The sequence below is a fragment of the Seriola dumerili genome, unplaced genomic scaffold (genome assembly GCF_002260705.1).
Source record: "Seriola dumerili isolate Sdu_G_001 unplaced genomic scaffold, Sdu_1.0 BDQW01000258.1, whole genome shotgun sequence".
NCBI classification, from domain to species: domain Eukaryota; kingdom Metazoa; phylum Chordata; class Actinopteri; order Carangiformes; family Carangidae; genus Seriola; species Seriola dumerili.
The window spans coordinates 1,041,840-1,067,567 of NW_019174513.1; the positions used below are offsets into that span (position 1 = coordinate 1,041,840).

General features: G+C 39.6%; 3 protein-coding genes across 3 annotated transcripts; all 3 read left to right on the forward strand.

Moving 5' to 3' along the window:
* Window positions 1–5,725: 5,725 nt before the first annotated feature.
* Window positions 5,726–7,408, forward strand: LOC111230003 (mpv17-like protein). The gene is made up of 4 exons (XM_022756534.1): window positions 5,726–6,059; window positions 6,625–6,695; window positions 6,798–6,827; window positions 6,947–7,408. Exons 1-4 carry the CDS (start codon window positions 5,726–5,728, stop codon window positions 7,064–7,066), a joined length of 555 nt encoding a protein of 184 aa, XP_022612255.1. The 3' UTR covers window positions 7,067–7,408.
* Window positions 7,409–8,455: 1,047 nt separating this feature from the next.
* Window positions 8,456–13,353, forward strand: rpl18 (ribosomal protein L18). Its single transcript, XM_022756530.1, has 7 exons — window positions 8,456–8,520; window positions 9,163–9,249; window positions 9,387–9,494; window positions 10,296–10,394; window positions 10,509–10,632; window positions 11,943–12,012; window positions 13,219–13,353. Exons 1-7 carry the CDS (start codon window positions 8,518–8,520, stop codon window positions 13,292–13,294), a joined length of 567 nt encoding a protein of 188 aa, XP_022612251.1. The 5' UTR covers window positions 8,456–8,517; the 3' UTR covers window positions 13,295–13,353.
* Window positions 13,354–13,645: 292 nt separating this feature from the next.
* On the forward strand, window positions 13,646–25,638 carry sphk2 (sphingosine kinase 2). Its single transcript, XM_022756491.1, has 8 exons — window positions 13,646–13,731; window positions 15,585–17,231; window positions 19,316–19,465; window positions 19,571–19,665; window positions 19,778–19,893; window positions 20,275–20,478; window positions 20,639–22,256; window positions 22,875–25,638. Exons 2-8 carry the CDS (start codon window positions 16,769–16,771, stop codon window positions 22,935–22,937), a joined length of 2,709 nt encoding a protein of 902 aa, XP_022612212.1. The 5' UTR covers window positions 13,646–13,731; window positions 15,585–16,768; the 3' UTR covers window positions 22,938–25,638.
* Window positions 25,639–25,728: the final 90 nt, after the last annotated feature.

Sequence of the window (25,728 nt, forward strand, 5' to 3'; positions counted from 1 at the left end):
AATGCTGCACTTTACACACTACCAGTGGAGACAAACACAGCCGGACACTGTCAGTACATCATGTCTGCTTTATCAGGTTATGATTTATTGCAAAGAGGCCGACATAGCATTAAGCCAAATCAGCTGACATCACGTGTCATCACGATACGGTCTGTCACTCTGAACTACTTAAATGTTGTAATCTCAAAATGTCATATCAGCGTCTAAACGTGACGGCTTTGTTCACGCCTTGATAGACCAAAATCTGAAGACACGTTGATTGAACTGCTGGAACGAGAACAGATCGGTTCTGTTCCCCCGTAGCAAGAGACGAGGCCGGTGCTTCTCTAAGGTGTTATTTTTCTCTCTGTGTTTGTTTATGGCTACTGTGGAACTTGAAACATTTTGGAAATGTGTTTTATTGTTTTAGCCTTTTTTTTGTTAATGATGCTGTAATTATAAAACATCTGACTGGGGTTAACTTTAATATATGTCGTTGGTTTTGATCTTTGTGTGTCTGTGTGTTTTCTTTGCACAGGTCGGGCGTCCACACACATGCAAGCGGAAGCAGGTTCATACAAACACACGCAAATGCACATGTCTCAAAAAGAAAACAGACTTGGAGGAATTAGAATTGTCACACATCATTTATAAATTTTATTCACATTATAGATATTTGACACACACCACTTAAACAGGAACATTTCATACTTAGGACATAATACTACTGTAATCAACACACTGACACACACAGCTCAGATAACAGTTAAAACCTTAAACATGAATACACGTCAAAGGTTTGGTGCAAATTAAAGTCAGGCTGAGTATAATAATGTTACTGTCTGTCTAACGTGTTTAACTGAACAAAAAAGATTCTGGTTAAATCCCAAGTGAATCCACTTTAATTGATTGTAATTACTGTATAATTAGAAATTCAATCAGGGAGCAACCTGCAAAACTGAGCTTTGATTGTCAAAAGAACAGATTTGTAACCACAAACATCAAGATGAAAAACAAAAAAAGGTGGAGCATGAATAACGTTCCTATGTTATGCTTTTATTAAAAAAAGATGAACCCCTTTTGGTGGAAGGTATCATGCTATCACCTTCCTTGCTCAACATTCAAAGGCATTTATTACTTGTTTCCACATACATTCAATATCACACCTGCAGGAAAAAAGCAGTCAGGTGACTTCCTGTCCTTCAGGATATCAGTGAACAGCCAGTCATCCTCATGTGGTGGTGTTGGTATGGGACGGTGCTCAGGATTACGAAGTGGGACAGAGAACGACTGAGCAACACCCTCAAATGGTGTAAAATTCAGGTTATTGTCACAGTTCACCATCATACAGCGACGGTCTTCCTCTGCTCGCTGGTACGTCTGCAGGTGTGAGACGTTGTAGTGGCAGCTGATCGACGTGGGGAGCTGGTTTTGGGAGATGTCTGAACCTTCAGATGGTTTAAAATTGTTGAATTGTGTCTCTGCAGTGTGGTTCATGGTCAGTCCCTGGTTTCCATGGCAACTATATCCATATTCATATCTGTACTCACCTCTCTCACAGTGTAGATCCTCTACCTCAGATCTGTGCATCCTTTCCGTGAAACTATCTGACTGCTCTGTAAATGTCAAGTCATCTGCACCGACCTCCTGCCCTCCATCGCCTTGGCGCCCGCAGATACTTTCAAAGTAGGCCTCTACATCCATGCAGCCTCCTAAGTCCTTGCTGCCAACGCTGAATAGATCCATGATGTCTGTCCACGGACTCTCTGCAATGTCAGCGATGCTCTTCTGAGCCTGTGTGCAGGTTGAGTTGTCTGTGAACATTTGGATCGAGAAGTCGCAAGAGTCAAGAGACAACGGAGAGAGCTCCGGAGAGAAGGGGGGAGACATGTCCATATTTTGGCCAGAATGGATGAAGTTTGAGTTTTGTAGGGCTGTTTGAGTGTCTTCTGAGAGGTTGTTGATTGACTTCGATGGACTTTCACCATCGTAGTACTCAGAATGAAAGAGCTCTGCCCCCTGGTAATAGTCTATACCTTTTGGCGAGCTAATAGATGTGAATTCAACTAGTTTTTTCTTTCTCCCTTTGCCCTGGTTGTTTTTTCTAGTGGTACAGGTGGTTGGGTGTGATTTGGGATGCTGTTTCCAAAGATGTTGCAAGTCTGAGTGCTTCTCTTCACTGACCTCAGTTTGATGTGAATCAATAGAGATGTCAGTCCTAGACTTTGAGATGCCACCTGCATCAATGTGAACGCTGCATTTCTCTGGATCTTGTAGCTGGCTGCTTCGGGAGGGGCTATCAGCCTCTGGCTTCTGTGACTGCAAAGCTGATACGTTTTTCTCCTCATCCTTGAAATAAAGAGCAGATGCTAGTCGGTGGTTTGCTGCCTCTATGTCTGCAAACTTTCTGTTGAGAGAGAAAGATGAAATGCTGAAACAGTAGTCGTTTTTTACAGTGCCATGAGATAGTGGTTTCAAATCTTTTTACTTTTCTAATCTTATTACTCTTTCTAGCACATTAAATATGAAGCTACAGAATGGACTGATTACTGAATAGGCCTACCAGGCACAGGCCCAGGGGCACAAGGGGTAAACGGGCCTCTCGACCAGAAGTCTTGTTGAAAAGTGCAATTCATTTTACAGATAGATATTCACAAAAAATTATATGTATGCACGTATATATATACATACATATATGTATATATACCTACATACACATACCCTGTAAGAATACATAGGTACACATCTGTATACATATAAAAATACCTTGGTGAATACTTTATCTGAAAGGAAACTAGTTTATCCCTTTAATCATCTGGTGAATCCTCTGATTCTTCTTGGGACGGACCCCCAGTTTAGGAACCACTGCCTCAAGATACTGCCTGGAGCAAACTGTTTTTCACTTTCTCAGCTGACTTCAGTGTTTCTCTGATGGCCCAACACACCTCTGAATCATGTTGTGCAGAAAGCGACGGTGGTTGACCTGGCGTTTGGACGGACGGTTTTTCCGGGGTTTCTGCAGGGTCCTCATCATGTGACCTGCTGCTGAAGTTACAAAAGTGTAGAGGTCGCGACCCCAAGGGACCCCTCTCTCCAAGCCGGTCTCCAGAGTAACAGAGATAGATGGTCGCATGGCTGAAAAAGAGAGAGGGCGAGAGTTCAGAGATAAGTTTGAAGAGGATAGGTTATGAGGCAAGAGCAAATGAGGATAGAAAAAAAGGATAGACACAGTGAGATGACAAATTCAAGCTGTATCCGTCATGTCACTGAGAAATACTGTGTTGAAATCACAGGAAAATTTTAAGGAATCATTTCTTTCATAGCCACTGAGCTCGACAACATTATCATGCACTTTAATCATCTCAAGCCTAAACACAAAATAGCTATCTTGAAATTAAACCAGTTAAAATCAACAACAATTTTCAGAGGGTACTGCTATTTTCTACTCAATTACCTTTATTTCACAACTTTAGTAATTAGTTAATCTGCAGATTAGTTTCTATATAGGTTGCACAACCAATGTTGAGTTAAAAAGTACAGTGCATTTCCATAGGTTAGTTTACCAAACAGTACAGTGCATGGGTATATATATTATATATATATATATATATATATTATATATATATATTATATATACAGTATAAAATTGGCTCCACCGCAACCAGCTGCAACATTAAATGCTGTTTACACGTCAATGACAATACTGATCCAATAATCCGACATAGATAATAACATAACACTGACAGGTGCCATTTCAAGCATAGACTTTAACTTTTAACTTGAACTATGTGCAAACTGTGTTGTTTGCTATGTTTAGCCCCGTGTTCTATTCAGCTGTATACAAAATAAGCAGAAAAATCATCCTTACCTTTCTCCTCCTCAAGCTGCTGTGTGTCTTCTACAAACTGCACTGATTACTGAGGAGGCTTCAGGGAGAGAGGTGTGGTAGTTTAATTGTTGACGTATGTCTGTGCTTGTATTGTGGGTCTGTGCACACAAATTAAGTCAAGTGACGCTCAATGCAAGTGCACAAAATGATTTCCCCCCAGCAGTATGAATGGAATCCGACTCGACAAATTGATAGTGGGAGAGGAAGTGAGACACGATGAGAGGCTTTGAAAAGAAAGAGGCAATTATCTGAGAAGTCAACCGCTCGTGGAGGTGTGAGCACACGTCTCCATTGTGTGCCACACTAAAGGCAGCTTGTTAAATACTGGGAGACACAAACGCACCAGTTGAGGCAGTTAACAAGCCCTTAATTGATCAGCTAAAACTCTGGCCCTAATTATCACATTCTCAGAGGGAAGAGCTAAGATGGTTGCTAGTGGCTTTAATTGACCTTTGCAATTCAACAGCACAGCTCCCAAGTGCAGAATTTTACATATCTATGGCAGCAGGTGGGTGAATAGGCTGGTCTTTTCACAAAGCTGAGAGAAGAGGAATAAAATAAGAAGTTTCTTTGTATGTGGTTTTTTGTTACTGGTTCACTTTTTTCCAGGGCTTGTTTTCTGTAATGCTTTAATTTTTGTTGAGTATTCAGATTTGTAAACTAAATGTGCCACAACCCAACATATAACGTACATACTGTATATGCAATCTATTTTCCAGCTTTTCCATATCAAGACAGTTACGTTACACGTTGAAATGTTTTTATATGTAAATGATGTGTCTGCTGTAAAAAAAAAAAATTATTTATTTATTGTAAAAACCTGTTCACAGGATGAGAAATTTCCCATCTGCTGTAGTCAGTGTAACCATCCAAAAAATGATCAGCTTTACACAAATTTCTTGTTAATGCTTTGGCTACAAGCAGATTTTTTTTTTCCACTTTATCTCAAACACCTTTCTGGCTCCTTTAATGCAACATCTCAACTTTGACTTCTTTCTTTACTCTAATAAAATCAAGATTTTATCCACCTTATAGCACATAACTCAAAACAGGGAAGTGCTGCTGCAGGAGTGGCATCTATTTATAGTGACACCACATGTGCTTCCTAGCAGAGAGCTGCACAGCTAACTTTCTGCTGTGGGCTCAACTTCAACACTTCACTCAACTGGAAAAATCTGTGGTAAGTAACATTTACCCTTCTGCTCCGACATCAGGGAAAATGACACAAGTGACTTTTATTAACATGACGAGGTATAAGAGGTATAACAACTCACACTGCATCATGAAAACATGTTGCCAACTGCAGGTTATTGCTTTGTTGGTCACTTCTTTATCATTTCTCACATGTGGTATTTTCTCAGATTCCTCTCCAGTGCTCTGATAAAGGTCTTATCACACATTTCCTGCGACAGTGGCAGAACTTTGACCCGGTGAGAAAACCTCTCTCACTTGTAGATTCACCTCAGCTCCGCCTCCTTGTTCAGCAGAACCAATCAGAAAACAGCCTGTGTCTCTTTGGTCTTGGAAATTAAAGGAGAGGGTTAGAAAAGCGCTGCTGAAAGGTAGGTTTGACTGATATTTGGATAAAAGCCATTACTTACAGTGGTTCAAGACACTGCAGTTATCATTTTCAGTATGAATTTAAAACATCATTGGTGAGTCATATACATTATGTCATGTGACTTTGGTCATCAAACCATCAATTTTGTTTCCTTTCCTTTAACATCAGTTTTATTTGAACATGTATTTTAAAGCCCTCCACTCACTTAAAAGTGTCATACTTTAAAGCAGTGACACCCAGTGGCTTTATTATGAATGAATTCAGCTTTAATCTTCTCTCTGGTCAGATTTTTCATCATGAACCGAGCCTGGGCTGTGTTCAAGGCTCATCCCTACATCAGTAACGTTGTGGGATACACAACTCTGTTTGCCTCTGCTGACGTGATTCAGCAGAGCGTGCTCGGTGGGAAACATGCAGCAGGAGCCACATCAGATGGTTCAGCTGGCATTGACTGGTGTCAGACGGCTCGAGTGGCAACCGTTGGTTTCTGTTTCCATGCCAACTTCAATTACCACTGGCTCAGGTGGCTGGAGAGGATGCTGCCGGGGGGCGGAGTGAAGGCGGTGACAGGGAAAGTTGTGGTGGATCAGCTGGTCGCAGCACCTCTCACCATCAGTGCTTTTTATATTGGTAGGTTTGTTACAATGACTAGACTTAAGACTATGACTAAATCTTTCACTTATTCTTAATCGCCATGTGTGGTTTTATTTGGGTCTTGTATTATTTCTTGAGAAATGCTGTAGCTGTTGTGCTGCTGTTTTTATATTATATATAAATGTTCTGGTACCACAGTATTTTATTTTATTTAAAGTAAATATTCAGTCATTGTTCTTTTATTATTGTCAGCTTTGTTCACCATATACAGTATGTTGATCTGTATGGCTGTCTGCAGACAAATTTATAATTCACTGACTAAAAATGCCATCTAAAACCCCATAGCAATAAATTGGAATTAATGAATTATAATTGTACTTGTCAAACATGTCTCTGTTTTCCTTATAAGAGCCAAATTCCACAATTTCTTTGAGGAAACTTCCTAGAAATTATTTGAAACTGACAGACCCGTAAAATAAAGCTTTCCCAGATAGTTTTACTCTGTTTGAAAAGATTAGAAATGTTAGACTGAAGTGGGTTTGAATGATAATCCCAACAGAGGCTCAATAAAACAGTGTAACCGCCACCTCTGCCTTCTCAGGTTTAAGTTTACTAGAAAAGAAAGAGGACCCACTTGAAGACTGGAGACAGAAATTCTGGACATCTTACAAGGTACATGAGAAAGTTAAAGGTTGTTGTTAGACTAAATAATAAGAGCGATGGCTACATGTTTCCAAGATGCTATGTGTATATATCTTCTGTTCATCTCTCCAGGCTGGAGTTGTATTTTGGTCAACAATGCAGGTGAGATATTCTTGTATCATCATCATTACTTACACACAGATTCAAAGATATGTCTCACAGACATGCATACATGCATGAGTGAGATATCAATTTCTTTTCAATGTCTTTGATCCTTTCAGGCAGTGAACTTTGCCCTGGTTCCCCCTGTGGCACGGACAGTGTTTCTGGGAGGCATCGCACTGACTTTCACAGTCTTCCTGTGCCACCTCAGACAGCAGCACGGTCACAAACTTGAATAAACCCTTGATCCTCAGCTCCATCATGCAAGTCTTTTGTAAACCAGCAACATTAGATGAGTCTTACTTACACAGAATTCAGTTGCAGAGTCAATAGATTTAATGAGGAAACTGGGGAGGATTCCTACTGTAAAGGTCACATCTCTGTGAATCAGTTGATGAGGATGTGTGACGGGTTTCTATCTCATTTCAACTTCCTGTACTGAATGCAAATGTAAATTATGATGCAATAGTGTCTGGGTTAAATCCTGCTGATACGCTTGATATGTTGGTGTGATCTTTTCCTTTGAGAACGTAGAGATCAACAGAGGTCTTACACCCATCACACTGTTTCAGTATCTCATACTGGACTATGTTTGTGGTTGCTGTCATACATTTTTTAATAAATTACAAAAAAAAAATCATTATCTTTTTTTTCCTTTGAACATTCTACTAAGATTCAAATTGTGTAATATGCCAATAGCTTCTTTTGTCATATTAATTTTGTATTAGAAAATTGAATTTATTACACTAAGAGTTTGAGATTTAACTGGGAAAGATATGAAAATATGATTATTATATTACTATAATATATGCCATAAATCTTAGTGTTGGAGGTTTAATTCCCAGCACTGCCTGTTTATTTGTCAAACTGTCCTTGAGCAATGCGTTAATGTCGCTTTGTACAAATGTAACAAATGAATATATTTTGGTCAGGGATTATAGCGTTACCTTAAATCAAATGTTTTCTTCCAATAAAAAGCAATAAAAGTGTTTTCCACTTGTTATTATTTCTACTTGGCATCATTTGCAATAAATAAATAAAGAGGCGCTTTTATAAGGTAATGAATGCCTGAATGAAAAATAAAATGTCCACATAAATTAAAGGGCCAAGTTTTCGTCCATATTGCAAAAATGAATTTTATAACTTACCTTATGACTTACATGATGTTAGAACAGTTTTTAATTTTAATAGGGAAATAATATTATCATTATGTGAACTCTCTGACTCTTTAAAGAGGTTATCACTACACATATGCAAATATTGTAACACTAAGAGAGTGCAGAGTGTTTCTGTTGACACAATCGATACTCAGATGAAGAATGTGTCTAGTATCGATACTTTAGGAATCAATCAACACCGTTTTTTTTTTAAAGCTTTTTATAGGTGAGTTATATTTATGTGTATGAAACCTAGCTGGTATAATTAAAAGGTGGATGATGTGCGCTCATAACTTAAGGACCCAAACAGTAGAAATGTATACAACAAATCAAATTATGCATTGAATAATCAATAATAGCCGTCTCTCCTGCTGTTTCCACCACTGGAGGCACCATTCTAAATCCTCACAGGTAGTTTGAGTTTGGCCCCCAGGAAGCGCATGCTTAGTAGCCAATCAGAGACCCGAGATTTCAGAGCATTGTTTATCGCGAGACCTCGGCTCTTCCTTTTCCCTTTTCGCTCTGAGTCCAAGATGGTAGGTAACGCTAGTAGAATTTTTTAAACACGATACCCTGTATATCCACGATCATCCTCTGAATTAAAGTATCACACCTTTTTAATGACAACAGTAACTGGTTCTGAACATGATTTACGTTACATCCATGCCATGATTTCGTGATTTTTGACCATGTAATACATATTAGCTTACCCTCTGTGGTGCCGACATTAGTGCTGCATCCACTTCACGCCGTGAGGATGATCTAAAAATGGCTTTGGAAGTGGTTTTAGAATTCGGGATATTGTATTAAACTATATTCTTCAGTCCAATAAATTTAATGTGTGTTTCCAAATGTTAAACTCTGCTTAACGTGAGCTGTAAGCTTGTTCTCTGTGCAGTTTTTGATAGCAGTTAGCAGTGGAGTGTCAACGTGTGAACCGGACACTGCTACACGTTAAACCAGTTGTTTTCACTAGTAGTATAAATTCTACTACTACTTTACACTTGTTTTAATTTTTCGTTTTGTCAGAATTAGGCTAGACTGTGCAATGAGTTCAGCTACTTAGCCCAGTTGTAAGATTTCATTGTCACACAAGACGTTGGAGACTGAGTTTAAAGGAGCTGCTTGTTCATGAATTACTGTTTATTGTGTTAATGTGCTTATGTTCACTTTTCAAGGGAGTTGACATCAGACACAACAAGGACCGTAAGGTGCACAGGAAAGAGCCAAAGAGCCAGGATATCTATCTGAGACTCCTGGTCAAGGTAAATCTTTCACATGTTTTACTCATTGGGATGGTAGCACCACCACCAGTAGTAGTGGTGATTTCTGTCATCTTGGCACAATACTAATAAGTCTGATCACACATAATGTATCTAACCATCCTGCTGGTTTCTTACAGTTGTACAGGTTCCTGGCCCGCCGCTCTAATGCTCCCTTCAACAAGGTTGTCCTGAGGAGGCTCTTTATGAGCAGGACCAACAGGCCTCCCATCTCTGTCTCCCGCCTGGTCAGTCTCATCCCCCTCACCATGTCTACCACTAATGAATCCTGTGCTTGTTCTTACTAGATAGTGGTACTGTTGGAGCCAGTTGTAATTGGTCAACATCAATTGATGACATGTAAAATTCGGTTTGAGTGTTGGGTTCAGGGATGCCTTTATTCAAACCACTGGATAAATGATAGTGCAGATGTGACTAGTTGATATAAGTGTTTTGTTTTTTTGGTTAATGTATAGGATTTAGTGTCTGCTATTGGTTTCATTCAGTCAGTCTTGGTGGCCTGATAATTTTTTTTGTGTCTTAACATCCATGGCCTCATGTGACCCTGCACTGAATATGATCCTATGAGTTCTATGCAGTGAGGTGTACAGATTTTAAATAGTGCGAAAAAAGCATCTGATTGGTGCTTAGTATAGCAGTTACCCTGAGTTATGGTGTTTAGGGAGAAAAAGTTGTGATGGTGGATACTTAATTGTGTTTATGTAGTCTGTTCTGCTCTCTTGTGTTTCTGAGTTTTGTGATGAATTTGGGATTGAGTTAACTAATTTGGATAGAATTGATGATCAACATGTTTTCCTATTTGCCTCCTTTTATTGCCTCTCAACACAATACTAAATTTGACTATCTCCTTATTTTGAAGTATTCCTTTATTGTAAAGGAATTAATTGTGGACCAAACTGAATGTAATCAGAATTACTTTGTTCATCCACTACCCAATTACATTGCAAATCAAACAAGTTTTATTACATAATTGATAATATTAGACAGTTTTATCAGTTGACTTTCTGACTCTGCTTCCCCTTTTCCAGATTCGTAAGATGAAGATGCCCGGCCGTGAGAACAGAATTGCTGTTGTTGTCGGAACCGTCACTGATGATGTCAGGATTCAGGATATCCCCAAGCTCAAGGTAATTACTCCTTTTACAGTGTTTTTTGATGAATTTATCAATCATTGGATCTTCCTCAACATTGATGTTGGAAATCTCTGAGAAAGTTCTCATGTCCTGTTTGTTGTCCCACAGATCTGTGCTCTGAGGGTGACCGATGGTGCCCGCAGCAGAATCCTGAAGGCAGGCGGTCAGGTGATGACCTTTGACCAGCTGGCTTTGGCTTCTCCCAAAGGACAGGGCACAGTGCTGCTGTCAGGTAATTAAACATGTAGCTATAAATTTAAACTAACAATGCAATTGAAGTATTTAAAAGAAGTAGTGACTGTTTGATTGTTGTCAGGGCATCAAGCACTAAATACAAATGTGTCCTACAGTGCTGTCAGTTGAGCATAGTGGTTGAGATTGCCATTAGGATTACCCATGTTAAATTTTCACGTTTATGGTGCATCTGGGTACGTTCGATCGATGTCTTCAAGCATGGAAAATTATGTAACAACAGGAACTGCCTTTAGTCAACATTACTATTGTGATTTCACTCAGGATTGTTTAGTCACTGTAGGAAGGCGTATAACACTGCTGCCAAACAGTAATGACTGGGCAGCTGCTCACTGTGTCTGAATAAAGTAGATTCATACACTTTCAAGGGAACTTGGTGTATTGTACTGTGATAGATAAATTTGCTTGAATTAAGAAAGATTTTCATCCGTTTTCTGGCGTGATTGTTACCAGATAGTTTAACATTTCTCTGCAATCATTTGTAAGCTTTATTGACCTTTCTTTGGTTTTATTTGTTCAGCACAATTCACCTCTATTTGTTCAGAGCCCCAAATTTCTCAACTTTATGCTTTGTGTGGCAGGCATCTCTTAAAAGTAATAGTATCCGCTATCCACCCCTATTATTGGATCTTTGCAAAAGAAGGGGCGTCTGGAATCTGTTGTGTTGACCCATGTTGTTTGAACAGTTCTATTATCAGCAGTCAAAACATGTTGTTTTCCTTGCCAACGAACTCAAAACTATTCACCAGTAAATATGAGCAAGCCACACATGGTTTTCTTTCTTAAATACTGAATCTGCACATGTATGTGGTTCTTCCATGAGGCCAAATACACCGGAGGTTATCCTAGGTCATAGATTGGTTAGATTGTATTTAATTTCAAAAGGTTTAGTCTTTTAAAAAAATTAATACGATAAATGCAATGGCACATTTATAAAAAAAATAAATAAAAAAAAATCTAGTCAAAGGCTGTAAAAACAGTGAACCTGTCAGTCTCTCATAGCCACTATTAATGTTCGCCTAAACTGTAATCCAAGCAAATGACAAATTGACTTCTATTGAGAGAATTTGAACTTTTAATTAAATCTCAAGGTACACATATACAAACTATCTTAAATGGTATGTTAGTATTAAATATTTATGAATGGAAGCTGTATTTTTAGACAGTAACTCAACCGATCTTAGCAATTACAGGCTACATTAACCTTTCAGTCTACACACTGACTATTGTTCATCAGATGCTGCATAGCATTTGTAACATCTCATACTCTAACATTTGTTTGTTCTCCAGGACCCCGCAAAGGCAGAGAGGTGTACAGGCACTTTGGAAAAGCCCCTGGAACCCCTCACAGCCACACCAAGTACGTATACAGATGATGTATTGGTACTGTTGTTAAACACAGAATGACCACCTCAACAGTCTCAGCAATTGATACTTTTGCACCAGTACTTAGATCAGTCTTGTGCCTGGTTACCACACAGGCCTGAGTAGAAGATGATGACTTTCTTATGTAAATTGCTTTAAAAATAGCGGAGTCCTGTATTTTCATAATAGACATACTGTGTGTCATTACACATTCAGCGGTATTGTCTCATCTTGCTATCTGCATCTCACTTCTACTCTTTCTGATGATGACTTAATACATCAATTACTTAACGCTAAATGTTGTGAACATAGTGAAAAGAAACATCAATAGTCTATTGTTTGTTTTTTTATTGTATTTGAATATCTCAACTTACTCAGCACTTTTACGATTATTGCATGTGTACAAAAGGTTTCAGATATGGTATATCTACCTACCTAGATTTAGTGTTTGATCTTGTTTTCATGCACAAGCAGGAGTTTTGAGGTGTGAGGAGCGGAGTTGTCTTTTTAGTTACAAAACTTGTCTTATATTCTGGTCTATATAGAAATATACAGTACAGTGCTTGTTTTAGTGAATTTCACATTGTGATATGTTTGACATGGTGACAACACAATTCTTACACAACACTGAAAATTATATAAAATTTTCACCCCAAAATTTATTTGACTTAAATTTTCTACACAAAGAATAATTTTCTGTAGAATCTTTTTTTATCGTTAAGTTAATTGGACTGTTATTGCACAGGTTTAGAGAAATTTTAATCTATATGCTACATTATCAGTTAACAACTGTCACACCTTTTTCTATATGACAGTTAATATTACCAAAGATGATCTAAATAACTTTGCTATAAAAGTTTTAGTCTAGTTTTTTATTCTAGTTTTTATTCAAAGCCCTTCACCATACACACTCACCATAAATTGTGGAGTTTGTCGTTTATTAGAAAGAGTTTTAACTTTTAAGTTGTGAGATCAATAAGTTTACTGTTGTTGAGCTCCAAAGTATGTAATGATGCAGAACATACAAACTCTGAATGATTTGGTGGCTCTCAGGTAAAAGGGAGAATTTTATTGTTTTTAATTGGCACTAGGTTGGCAATGTTGTCATTTGTAAGGCAGCATTGGTGGGAAGAAAATGAATAATACATGATGGTTTTTTGGTGCCATCATGTCATACTAAACTGCTCTTTCTCTTCTCCAGGCCCTACATCCGCTCCAAGGGCAGGAAGTTCGAGAGAGCTCGTGGTCGCAGAGCCAGCCGTGGCTACAAGAACTAGTCTGTCGTTTTGTTTTCCATGCAATCTGATAAAAATAAAAGATTGGCTGTACAAAATGAGTTGTCTTTTGTGTTTTATTGAATAGCTGACACATCAGAGGAGACCAACGGGATATGACCAAAACAAATTCATTTACAGCTTTTTTTCCCCCACTTGTACAGACCCTACTGAGGGTCTAACGTAAAGGTGACTTCACAAATCCTTTGGTCGGAATTGACATGAGTTGGCCTGGAAAAAAACATGACTCGGCCAGGAAGTGGAGGTCTATCAATGATTGGAGAATGTCGGTGGGTGTTGCAGTGTTTTCCTTATCGCCATTGGATTTCCTCTCCGCCGCTCAAAGCTGCTGCTTCTGCGTCTCCAGACACTTCCTGCACCGAGACACAGTTTTCACAACCAGCGACTATCTGTCGTCGTGAGAGGGGGGACAAGATGAGGTAATTGTGGACTCTTTTGCTTCGTTTTAATGTCAACAACGTGGCTCTTTCTAATCACGTATTGGCATAAATATAATTCTAAAAAACGTGGCGTTTTTCGTTACTCTGCTTGATATAGAATCATCATATCGCCCGTTAGCTAACGTTGCCATGTAACGTTATCTGCGCTAACTTGGGTACCTCGTTAAACCAAACAAGAAAGGGAACATGCAAATGTCCAAGAGCTTTTCAGTGTACCCATGGTGCGGTGAAGTGTTTTTCAAGGTAGTAACCTTTTCATAGTCAATAAGTTGGCTTGAACTTGCTAACTATACGTTAACTAGCTATCTGCTAGCCCCTGCTAACTGCCACCGCTGTGTCAGGCAGCACTTTAAAGTATTCATAACATTAGCTAGCGTTTGCTATCGCCTTGATTTAGCGTCAAATACAGTCATTTCCCAACAACTTTACACTCTTTCTGCTTCTTGATAATAACTTAAAATGCTGCAACGTCTATGAAAATATTTTTTCAGCTGTACTGTAACTGTTAAAAGTACAGCTAAGTAAGTTAGCTGGCTCACAGCCTGTCAACCTGCTAGCTAACGTTAGGTTAAAGTTCATCGGCCAAAGCTTTACTTTAGATCACCAGGGTTATTATGAGATGAGCTCTTAACACCACTGTTAAGTGCGTAACCGTGCTCTTCAGTTCAAAGTATAAGCTAACAGAAACTTGTCCAAAATACCCCAATGTCTGTCAACAGCAGCCTCATTGTGTGGGAGACAAAATTAGCCTGGTGATATTATTATTTCTGGGTGTCCCCGCCCTGCATTTCAAGGACGTAAGGTGCAACAATGGGCATCAGTGAGGTCCTTTTTGTGTGTTTTTATCAGGGCAGGACATCAGCCAAGTATTGATTTTGTCTTGCCTAATGTTTCCTGGCTGTAATAAAACTTGAAAGAAAGATGTGAGCAGTTTATTAATTTAGGGTATACCGAAGTCCCACGGTGATAGTCCAGTGGTTGTACTTTGACGCATTAAAGTCCTGCTGACTTGGAGCTTTGACATGACTGTAACCTCTCATCTATAAGCATTAAAATGATATGTAAATAATAAATGCCACTTTATTGTGATTAATATATATTTATATACCTTTTCAGAAATCATAAAACCAGTCAAAGCTATTTTACAAGTTATGTGGAGTTGTTTGTGAAATGAGTCCCAAACTTGTTTTAACAGACACTATGTTTCTGTGATCATTATATTTCAATCAGGCTCCATTATTATCTTAATTCTTGGGAAAAACATTAAGTAAGATTGTTACAAGTTAATGCGCATTGCAAACCTCTAAAATCCAGTACCATTCAGGTCAGCAACTTGCAAAATCTCAATCCTAGATTCAAATTGTGAAAGAAACACTGTGTCCCCAAATCCTCTTCGACAATAGCCCTCAATATAAGAATACCAACCCGTTGTCGCCTTCTCGTGCAACCTTTCATCCAAAATAATGTTGTGTCTCAGCATGGTGGTTGAGGATGTGTGACTCTGAGTCATTATGGGTTTCAGCAAAGACGCACCTAAGGTCAAGGGGCATGATGTATCTTGCGTTGCTTCACCCTGTAACTGGTATCTCTTCCTCTTATCATATAACTCTCTATGCTTGTTGTACTCAAATTGTGAAAATGTGATACACCTTTGCACAGTGAAATCCAGGTTAATCAGAAGCTCTTCTCCATCTGCTCTAGAATACCTGTAGGTGGATGGATCACTGTCACTTAAGTTTGGCTATTGTTTTTTTTTTTTTTTTTTTTTTTTTTTTTTTTTTTTTTTTTACATTTTTACAATTTGACTGTTTTCCTCCATTGTCCTCATACAGGAACAGAGATCTTTGGGAGGGAACGTGAGGCTTGACACAAGGATATTACCATGACATAAACCAAGGACCCACCTTGAACTGTCTCCTTGTTTGTCTTTTGTTTTGTTTCTGTTTTTGTTTTTTTGTTGTCTAGTCTCCACCTGTCTTACCTTGTGTTCACCCCCCTCTTGTGCAGAACAGATAATGAAGTAAGGCAGGAGCTATTTGCTTGGAACAAACTTCAATGTATCACACTACTGTCTAGAGGACTGGCCTAGTCACTCCTCTTGTCTGCCTCCGATATATCACTGAGATTAAAGATAGCAATAGAGGTATCAAAGGTCTTGAAAAAACCTAACTTATCATATTTTAATGGCATTAATTACATTTCGGCCAGCACTTACCATGCAACATACTTTACACAATTCTATATTTGTGCATTAATTTAATTTAATTGTTGTAGCCTCGTTGTCTAAACAAGGTGTGTTTGTTTGTCTTATTCATACTTATGTATCAGTTTTTCAATGCAACTAGTTTTCTTCTTTTGTGTAATTATTTAAAGATTTATTTTTAATGTTGAGTAGCTGCTCAGCTGCCTTTTATTGTTATCACAATGGGTGGCTTTAAGTTGTAATATAAACTTATTTTTTTACTTATGCAATCTTTGTGAAGAACACTTTTGTTTAAATGACTGATCTTGTAGTGGGAATTTACATTTTTAAGTCCTGTTGTTTTTGAATATGTTGAAGTACACTTTTGAACTGGCAGTAAGCTGTGGAAGCTGACAGCTTTAAAGATCAGACTGTGGTGGGCACTTTCTAACTGTGACAGACTAAGACCGATCTTAAGCATTTCCCATCTTCACTGGATAAATACGCTAAACAGAGGAACCTTTGAACTGGAAAAAGTTATTTTTCTTTTTAAATGAAGATATACTTCTGAAATGGACAGACGGGAACAGAAACTCAAAGCAGTTTTTTGTGACATTGTTTTTTTGAATTCAAGCACTGAAGAGGTAGAATGATTTTGAGGAGATTTCAGGGATAAAGTTCTCAGATTGACATTCAGATACACTTTGATTTTCCCTGCAAATCTTGAAGAGCTGCCAAATTTCACTCTTCAAACCTCTAACTGTAGAAGATACTACCCTAAAACTTGTTAGACTTAATATTTCCTGATAAACCTTTCCCACTTCAGTAGTGAGGATGCGATCTCCAGAACCTTCTTCACCTTCTCCAGCAGAAGCCCTCCTTCATGGCCAGTTTGCAAGCTGGGGATCAGGCAGTAACAGCAACAATAACAGCTGCCCCAACAGCCCTGGTGGTCCTGGTGGACTCTCCCCTGCTGCCTCTCCCACTCCGGCTCCGGCCTCCAACTATGCCTTGACCCTCACCCACACGCACATACATATCCAGCGCTTGTCACCACGGCCGGGGAAGGAAGCCCGTCTCCTGCTGCCTTTATCAGAGCTAGTGGGGTGTAGCTGCCCTCGTGCCCCTGCGCCACCTCTCCTGGTGCTGTACTGGTACCCGCCAGGCAAACGGCGGAAAGGGGTGTCCCGGCGCAGGCAGGTGAGGGCCTACCTGGCAGAAAGCAGGCCTGAAGCTGAGAGGTGGTCGGCTGCTGTGCAGTGTCTACTCAGAGATGTGACCGTCACTGCTGACACAGGTGAGTGTGTGTCTCTTTACAAGCTTGCTTCCCTAGTTTGGGTGATGTGTGATGGTTTTTAATTGTTACAGGACCATACTGGCGATTTTATTTGCCCATTAAGTACACATTTTGTGTATTCTACCTTACAGTAGACTGTGTTTTTAGATTTAATGCATTTGCTGATATTTCAGGCAACTACCGTGAAAATACCATCACAATTTCCAAAAGCCTAAGCTAATTTCATCAAATGTCTTGTTTTATTGATAATATTATATGTTGTTGATGTATCAGTGAAAGCTTGAATCCATGTGGAATTTTTTCTTGACAATTACTTCAAAGATTAATAATCAAAATAGTTGTTGATTAATTGTCTTTAGATCGATTATTCGACTAAGAGATCCAGCTCTAGTGAACAACTTGTTGCCATTAAGGATTTTTGTCAAATTAGCAAAAACTGTAAACCCCTGAGGTTTTATTCAGGAACCTTGCACATTGAGTGTACAGTGTAGCGTTTTAGTGAATAGCTGTATTAAAAGAGCAGTACTCATAATTTACCGTAGATAAGACTGTTTATAACATTTGTTTTGGCTGACCTTAATGTTTGTCTTTGAGTCAAGTCTTGAATTCCTGTTGTTTTCTACAAGAAACCACACAATGTTGCCTCATGCCTCCTTGATTTATGCGTCGTTTGTAAATGCTTTCTAAGTATAGCTTAATGTCACAGACCCTTCTGTATGTACAGTACACACATTTGGTCATTGAGGGCACACATAGTACCAAGAGTAATTGAGCATTTTAGCGTTTATCTCACAAAAAACAATGGGGGATTAACACTAATACACCATAAGAGGCTGTGAGATTTATTATGCAGAGTACTTAGTTTGGATTTTTTTTTTTTTTGCTTTGTTTCACATGACGACATCTTTTTCTTCAGTTTATTTATCTAATGTCTTTTACCTTTCTTTCTTTGCCCTTATCTGTCCAGCACATATGGTCTGTATCATTCACTGTCAAATGTAGAGACAGAGAGGGTGGGGCCTCTGCAGCTTGCCACTCCTTGCCATGCGCTGTATCCCCCAGCCTCAAAAATCAAACAGATAGAAAGGCTCTCCTCAATGTTTACTTTCACTTTATGTGTGTGTGTATGCTTTTCTCTCTGTTGCCTATGCATCATCCACTTAAGCAGCATCTCCCATCTTTTCCTGTCTCCTCTTATATCTTTAACACTTAATTCTCTTTAATCTCTCTTTCATGTGTGTCCTTAACCTTAATTTTCCCCAATCCTCTGTTTGTCTCTCGATTGTTCCTGCTTCACCAGACTTCAGTTTACCCTACTTTCTTCAGCTTTACCAGCCTTCTGTCTGACCCTTTGTTTTTCTTCCACTTCCTTTTCCCACATAACCTCCAGACTTCATCATTTCTCTGTTTCATTTCTCTTACCGTTTCTGAATCACTATGTCTTGATTCTGTGAATTTTTATACTTACGTTACAGATGTGGCTAGTTGGGTTTTGTGTTGATTTGCGTTAGTGTAGTTTGTTGCGTAATCCAGGATTATCTGAGTGTGTTATATCATTTCCCTCCCTGCGCTGATATCCAACTATATTATACCAAAACTTAGACTTTAGAGCTAACTATAGATGCTTTTTATTTATTCTAAACTCCACACCTGGGCTGATAATACAGTAGAGAAGAGGAGTAAAGTGTCTTGTTATTGCTTCTGCACACCAGTTGAATATATAATAAATGATTTACCTCTGCACACAGCTGTTTTGTTTTTACCAACTTGTTTATTTAATTCCTATGTAATGAATGCTTCATGTTTCCTTCACCATGTATCTGAATTTAAATGATTAATAGATGTTCTCTCGAGCGACAGCATTGTGCAGTGTGAAGTAGATCCTGTGAGGTGAAATAGAAGAGGCTCAAATGGTTGAATGCACTCTAAGTCCAGGGTTGGGCAACACAGTGCAATGACAGCTTAGCTTACGTCCCAGTTGGCTGGCTTTGAGAATGCAGTGAACCTCTAGTTCCTTTCTTTGTTCTGGACAAAAACTGTCTGAGTTTTAACTTACTCTTGCCCTACTGTCTTTTTTCATACAGAATTTTCAAGAAGTCTGCTACCTCGTCCCAGGCGACTACTGTTATTGGTCAATCCCTTCAGTGGGAGAGGCCAGGCAATGCAGTGGTGTCAAACGCACATCCTGCCAATGATCAGAGAGGCCAACATCAGTTACAACCTCATACAGACAGGTAACACAAAAGCCAAAGACAGCCTCAGGAGGTAGATACATTTGCATAAAATGTACATATGTAACAGGTGTTTAACTTATTTGGATTTTTTGCTATCCGTCTCAGAGCGTCAGAACCATGCGCGGGAGCTTATCAGAGAGATCTCGCTCCCAGAGTGGGATGGCATCATCATTGTTTCTGGAGATGGCCTGCTGCATGAGGTGTGTAATGCTAACAGTGAATGTATTTATTGTGTGTTTTTATATCACATTCACATACAGCTGTAAATTGTGTCCACATGATTTACTTATTTTCTTTGTTGTTTTCTTTTAGGTCATTAATGGGCTGATGGAGCGACCTGACTGGGAACAAGCAATAAAAATACCTGTCGGCATTCTGCCCTGTGGCTCCGGGAATGCACTGGCTGGCTCCGTCAACCACCATGCAGGGTAAGCATGTATCTCATAATCATTCATGCTTGTAAAGGTGAGAATTGTGTCTATTTCAACCAAAGTTCTTATATCACAACTCAAAAGTATGTAACTAGAAAAAAACTGTGATGTTGTCATCTTAGATAATGTTTGTTAATAATCTCTGCTGTCAAGTTAAACGGTGGATTTATTCAATTTCAATTACACAAAATCAAATGAACCTTGTCCTAAACTCACAACTTAATATGACTTTTCTTTAAACAAAAGAGCACAATCATGTTTTTGTCATCACTTGATTATCTAGACCTTGATAATGTATCTCTCAATAGTGGAAGGACCCTGATGTTTGTACAGTTCTGTCTTTATCTTTCCTGATAAGAGGTGTTGTCATTTTCTCAGGTATGACATGTGCCTTCGGGAGCCCCTTCTTTTGAACTGCTGCTTTTTGCTCTGTCGAGGCGGAGTCCGACCCATGGACCTGGTCTCTGTGACAACAAGTCCTCCTTCCTCCAACAACAGTCGCACTGCAGCACCAAGGAGACTGTTTTCTTTCCTCTCTGTTGCATGGGGCTTTGTGTCCGATGTGGACATAGAGAGTGAGAGGTGTGTGATTGCTTATATGCCAAGAATATCCACTGTTGGCTTTGTTCATCTAAGCATAACTCTAATTTTCCTGTTTATTATATTATAATTATGTGATATTACTTAGTTTCACGACAAAAGCTTTACAAATAACTTTACATGATATCTTTCCTTATTACAGGTATCGTGGCCTGGGCTCAGCCCGCTTCACCCTGGGCACCCTGGTGCGCATAGCTTCTCTTCGATCTTACAAGGGTCGTCTTTCGTACCTGCCACCCTCTATTGTCTCCACATCACCAGATGCCACACCTCCCCCGCCAAGGAGACCTCTCTCCCGCAGTATCACAGAAGGCCTTGAAGGCTTCTGCCGAACGCCCATCCATCGCACCTGCTCTGACATGGGCATCAGCGAACAGAGGAGCCTGCGTAAGGGTGAGGGAGAGAGGGAAAAAGAAGACAGGCAGAGAGAAAGGGAGAGGAGAAGGGAGAGGGCCAGGGGAGGAGGAACTGGTGTGGTGAGGGCCAGCAGCTTGGCAGAGGACAGAGAGAGGGAGGGAGAGGTGGAGATGGAACCTGAAGAGGAGAGGTCAGGAACATGTTCTGAGAGATCAGGGACAAGTTCAGAATCAAATGAAAGGGATGAATGCAATATGGGAAGGGAAGAAAGGTTGGCCGAGATCAAAGATGAAAGGGAAGATGAGGGAAGAGCAGAGCAAGACTCCACTGAGATGGAGGAAGAGGATAGGGGAAAGGATGGGGAAGGCAGTGGCGGCTCTGTAGAGGGGGAGGGAGTCTTGCGTGCAAGAGAGCTGGGAGAGAGCTATGGGGTCGACATGGGGCGAGAGGCAGATGAAGAGCCAGAGGGCTGTTTCACTTACCAAGACAGCGTACAGGAGGCCAGACAGAAACTGAGAAAAAATTCTGCCCCTTCAAGCCAGATAGCTAACGCTCTCTTCAACCAGTCCCTCAGTCAGCAGGAAGATGCAGATTCTGGCACTTCATATGGGGTAGAGGACATGGATCTGAATGGAACCTACTACCAGAAAGAACCCTACCCAATGGATGTTGCTCGGGAGCGATCTCTCACCATTTCCTCTCCCTTTCGTCATTCTCCCTTCTCTTACAAGCCCAAGACACTGGACCAAAACCAGAACGCCTCCAGGCCGAGGCCCCTTTCCCTCCTTCAGCACTCCCACTCAAACTCCCTCCCCCCTAAACTCCCCTCCCTCTCCCTGTCTCTTTCTCCCACACCACCCTCTTCTCCATCTTGTGCCTCCCCACACTCCTCATCCTACCTCGCCCCCCGTCCTAACACCCCTAACTCCACCTCGCCCTCACCCTCTCTACGCACACCGTCCTCATCTTTTAACTTTGACATTGCCGAGCCAGCAGGACCCCTTAGGAACCGTCCTTTCGTCTCACTGCCTTTAAATCTCCCTAGAGATGACTTGTTACCCCCCCTTGACCAACCTCTTCCCACCAGAGACTGGGTCACCATTGAAGGGGACTTTGTCCTGGTCCTGGCCCTTTATCAGACCCATCTTGGGGCTGACCTCCATGCTGCACCCCAGGCCAGGTTTGATGATGGGCTGATCCACCTGACCTTTGTGCGGGCAGGGATCTCCAGAGCCACTCTACTGAGATTATTCTTTGCCATGGAAAGAGGAACCCACCACTCCGTCAGCTCGCCGTACGTGAGCCATGTTACCTGCAGGGCCTTCAGGCTGCAGCCTCTGTCTACACGAGGAACCCTCACTGTGGATGGAGAATTGGTGCCCTATGGGCCGCTTCAAGCGCAGGTCAGAAAGAGTAAAAATGGTGCATGGTACGGAAGTGGTGTAATCTGTGTGTTGGAACTGTAGGTGATTGAATGGGGTATGACACTTACTTTGCTTAAGTTAGGGGTTTCTATTTTTCTCTAGATGTACCCATACGTAAAGTACATTCTCATGTAATTGTAATATGCTATGTAGGGCTGAGCCAGTAATAGTATTTATATTGCTGTCAATCAAAATCAGTCACTGTTAACTAAATCTAAGTAAGCACAAAGAAAGTGAATATATGGGAAGGTCATTTTACCATATATCCTGCTACTATATAGAGGCTGCATGTAGGGGATCATCTAATTTATGTCCTCCAAATGTTAAATGTTTTGAATTTTGTTTCAATGATGATTAACAATTGGCAGAAAAGCAGGTATTTGTTTTTTATAAGCTTTTGGTGATTAATTAATTATTAATCATTACCATGGTTAGCAACAACATGTGATTTTTTCCCCCAACTAGTATGGAGGTGTGTTTTCTCTTTAGCAGATATACTGTGTGTCTCTACAGTATTAATTATGTGAGATTGTGTTAATTAGTTACTCTGAGACTTGTCGAAGTAATTTTTTTTCCTGATCTCTCAATATTTCACAGGTTCACCCTTCCATGGCCCGACTCATTGTAGGCGACTCTGGGGTGAAGATTACCAGATTCTAATCAGGGATTGGTTGAGCAGATTGACAGATACAGCACTCTACTGAATTATGTAATCTCTGTTGCCATCTATACTCTGGGGGGGGGGGTCTCTAAGAGACTTAAAATAGCCTAGATTGCAGAAACTGCTTTTCTGGGGTTTAATGAAAGGGATAACCCACCGAGCCATGCATCATTGGAGCATGACTGCAGGGATTAATAGCAAATTTGAAAATGGATGAAAATGCACCTCATTGCACAGCTGTTGGATTATACTCAGCGTACCCTGAGAAGCATGAAAACTGCACAGACTGGGATAAGAGGGAAGAACAATCGAATGTTTATGGGATTTTTTTTGTGCAGATAGTGCATGTGTTGGATGTATACATAGTGGTATGCATGCAGAGAAGCACTACCTGATTTTTGCCTTACAGTGAGATGGAGAGGAATCTGATTAAATTCAGAGAAAGTTCTTAAATATGGAAAGCTATGAAAATACATGAGATTCACTTGGTCTAACTCCCCATAAAAATTGTCCCTAACCCTCCATCTTCAACCCCACCCCCAATGTCCAAATGTTTAGTATATGAGTATTAAAACTTCTGTCCCTGAAAGGAATGCCTTATCTGACACTTGACAGTACAGTTCTATCTTTGCCCTTTTCCTACTGATATAAAAAAGCTAAACTTCTTAATCTCTATTCACCTATGAGAGTTTCCGTCCTTTACCTAAAAACAAAGCTATGCTTATGTTCTTAGACATACTGGTAGACCCATCTACCTAACATGATGTTTGAGAACGCTACTCAACTGCTTTAAGCATCAGCTAAGAAAATGTGGATAAAAGTACACTTTAATGACCATGTTGTTCATGCAAGTGAGTTGATGTAGAGCCGCAAGATCAAAGCTTTTCAGGGTCATTACCTGAATAGGAGCAATGGAACCGTTGAACGGTGACCATTACTGACATTTTTACATAATCTGCCTGTTTTTCTTAGCCAGTGGATGCACGATGATGATGTCAGTGATATCAGACTTTGCAACACATTGATAAAAATGTCTTAACAAAGCAAGCTTCTTTGTCAGTGGTTTTAGACTGTTCATGTCCAAGAAATCTTTCAGAATTACAACCATTAGCCCTCCTCACTATTTTATGTCTACAATATATCACTATAGTAGTCATCCTTGGAAGTGTAATTAGAGGACATTACGTGCCTCTCTTAAGTAGTAAGGGGTGCAGTTATTTTGCACAACTGGAGTTGGAGCAGCACAGAAAATCACAACACTAGAATGCACAGTAACTTTTAGATGCATCTAAAGAGTAATGCAAAATCAGATACAATGTTTTGTTCTACAAAATGGATGCACTAGTATGATTAGCCTAGTCCAGATATCATAATAAATGGATCATGTTACATTCCTAGCCTGAAACTGATTATTTGTTTCAATTTGAAGACATGTAGTTTTGAAAGGTAGGACTGACTGATTACAAAATCATTTAGAAACTAAAATCATGCTGCAGAGACAAACAAGGAAGCAACACTAAAATCCAGCAGCTCTGTGTTGTCGGATCAGACTGTTGATCAAGGAAGGAGGAGGAAGAACAATTTGCACTGTGAGAAATCAGCCAGCAATAGAGCCAATCTGTTTATGTAAGTAATAGATTGGGTTTTAAATATCTTGAGAACATACAATGGGATCCAAAAGTCTGAGACCACTTACCCATTTGTGGTGTCAGAATTCTTGGATGCCACTTTTAATACTTCCAAATTATGATGTCCTCCTAAGTGAAATAAAACAGCAGATCTTGGAGCCCTTTAGAAGTTTTTGAAATGAATTATGTTATAATAAAACCTGTTGATAATACTCGGTCTGGACTAAGGATAAATCATTAGAATGTGCAGTGTATCAATCAGTAAGATCATGTGCTGATTGCTTGGGTCATCATCAACATACTGTATGTCTTGGTCATGCCTGGACAAATCAATGCCTTTGTATAATAAGCCTGTAAATTCTGGCTGTTGATCATGAACTGTTCAAACCTGACTGCAGAAAAATGGAGTAAAACTCTTTGCTCACCAGGCTGTTATTTTTCTTCTTTCTTTTTCCTTTGAATGCACAATGCAGCTAGTCTACCATAATTACACTGTGCTTACACAGCTACAGAATGTGAATACAACATCTTGAGTCTAGGCGTGTAACATTACCAAATAGAAAAAATTATGTACACTTTAAATGGAATTTTGCCAAAAGGTTTACTCTCTATGTTTAAGAGACTAGTTGTTGCAGTTTACCTTTCTAAACACTTTGTCGTCTATAGCCATAGCTCAGACCATGGTGTTATAGACCAATTTGATATGACAATGTCGAGGTATGACGCCTCAGTTGATAATGCCATTAAGATGTCTGTAGTGGACTGCCTGTAATGAAATTGTAATTATTACTAAAACAATGAAAATATATACATATAAAATGTACAGTTAATAGTTATATATGGTTTTGAATAAATGTAACTTGATAAGTTTGTCTTGAGCAAATCTACTGTACTTTTGTCTTTTGTCACACCAATGTGTCATTTCATCTAGAACATGATCAGAAGTTTTCAAGTGATATCAAGGAAGAGAAGTTATACCATTCTTTTGATATCTAATGGCATTGTTTAAACTACTACCCATTGATTAAAACATAGTTTATGTCCACTCCAGTCAATCACAGTATATTAACAAAGGAGGTAAAAAATTAAAAAAACAAAAAAAAACAAAGTTTCATTATTGCACTGTATTCTTCCTTTGGGTCCGTACCTCCTCACTGAAACA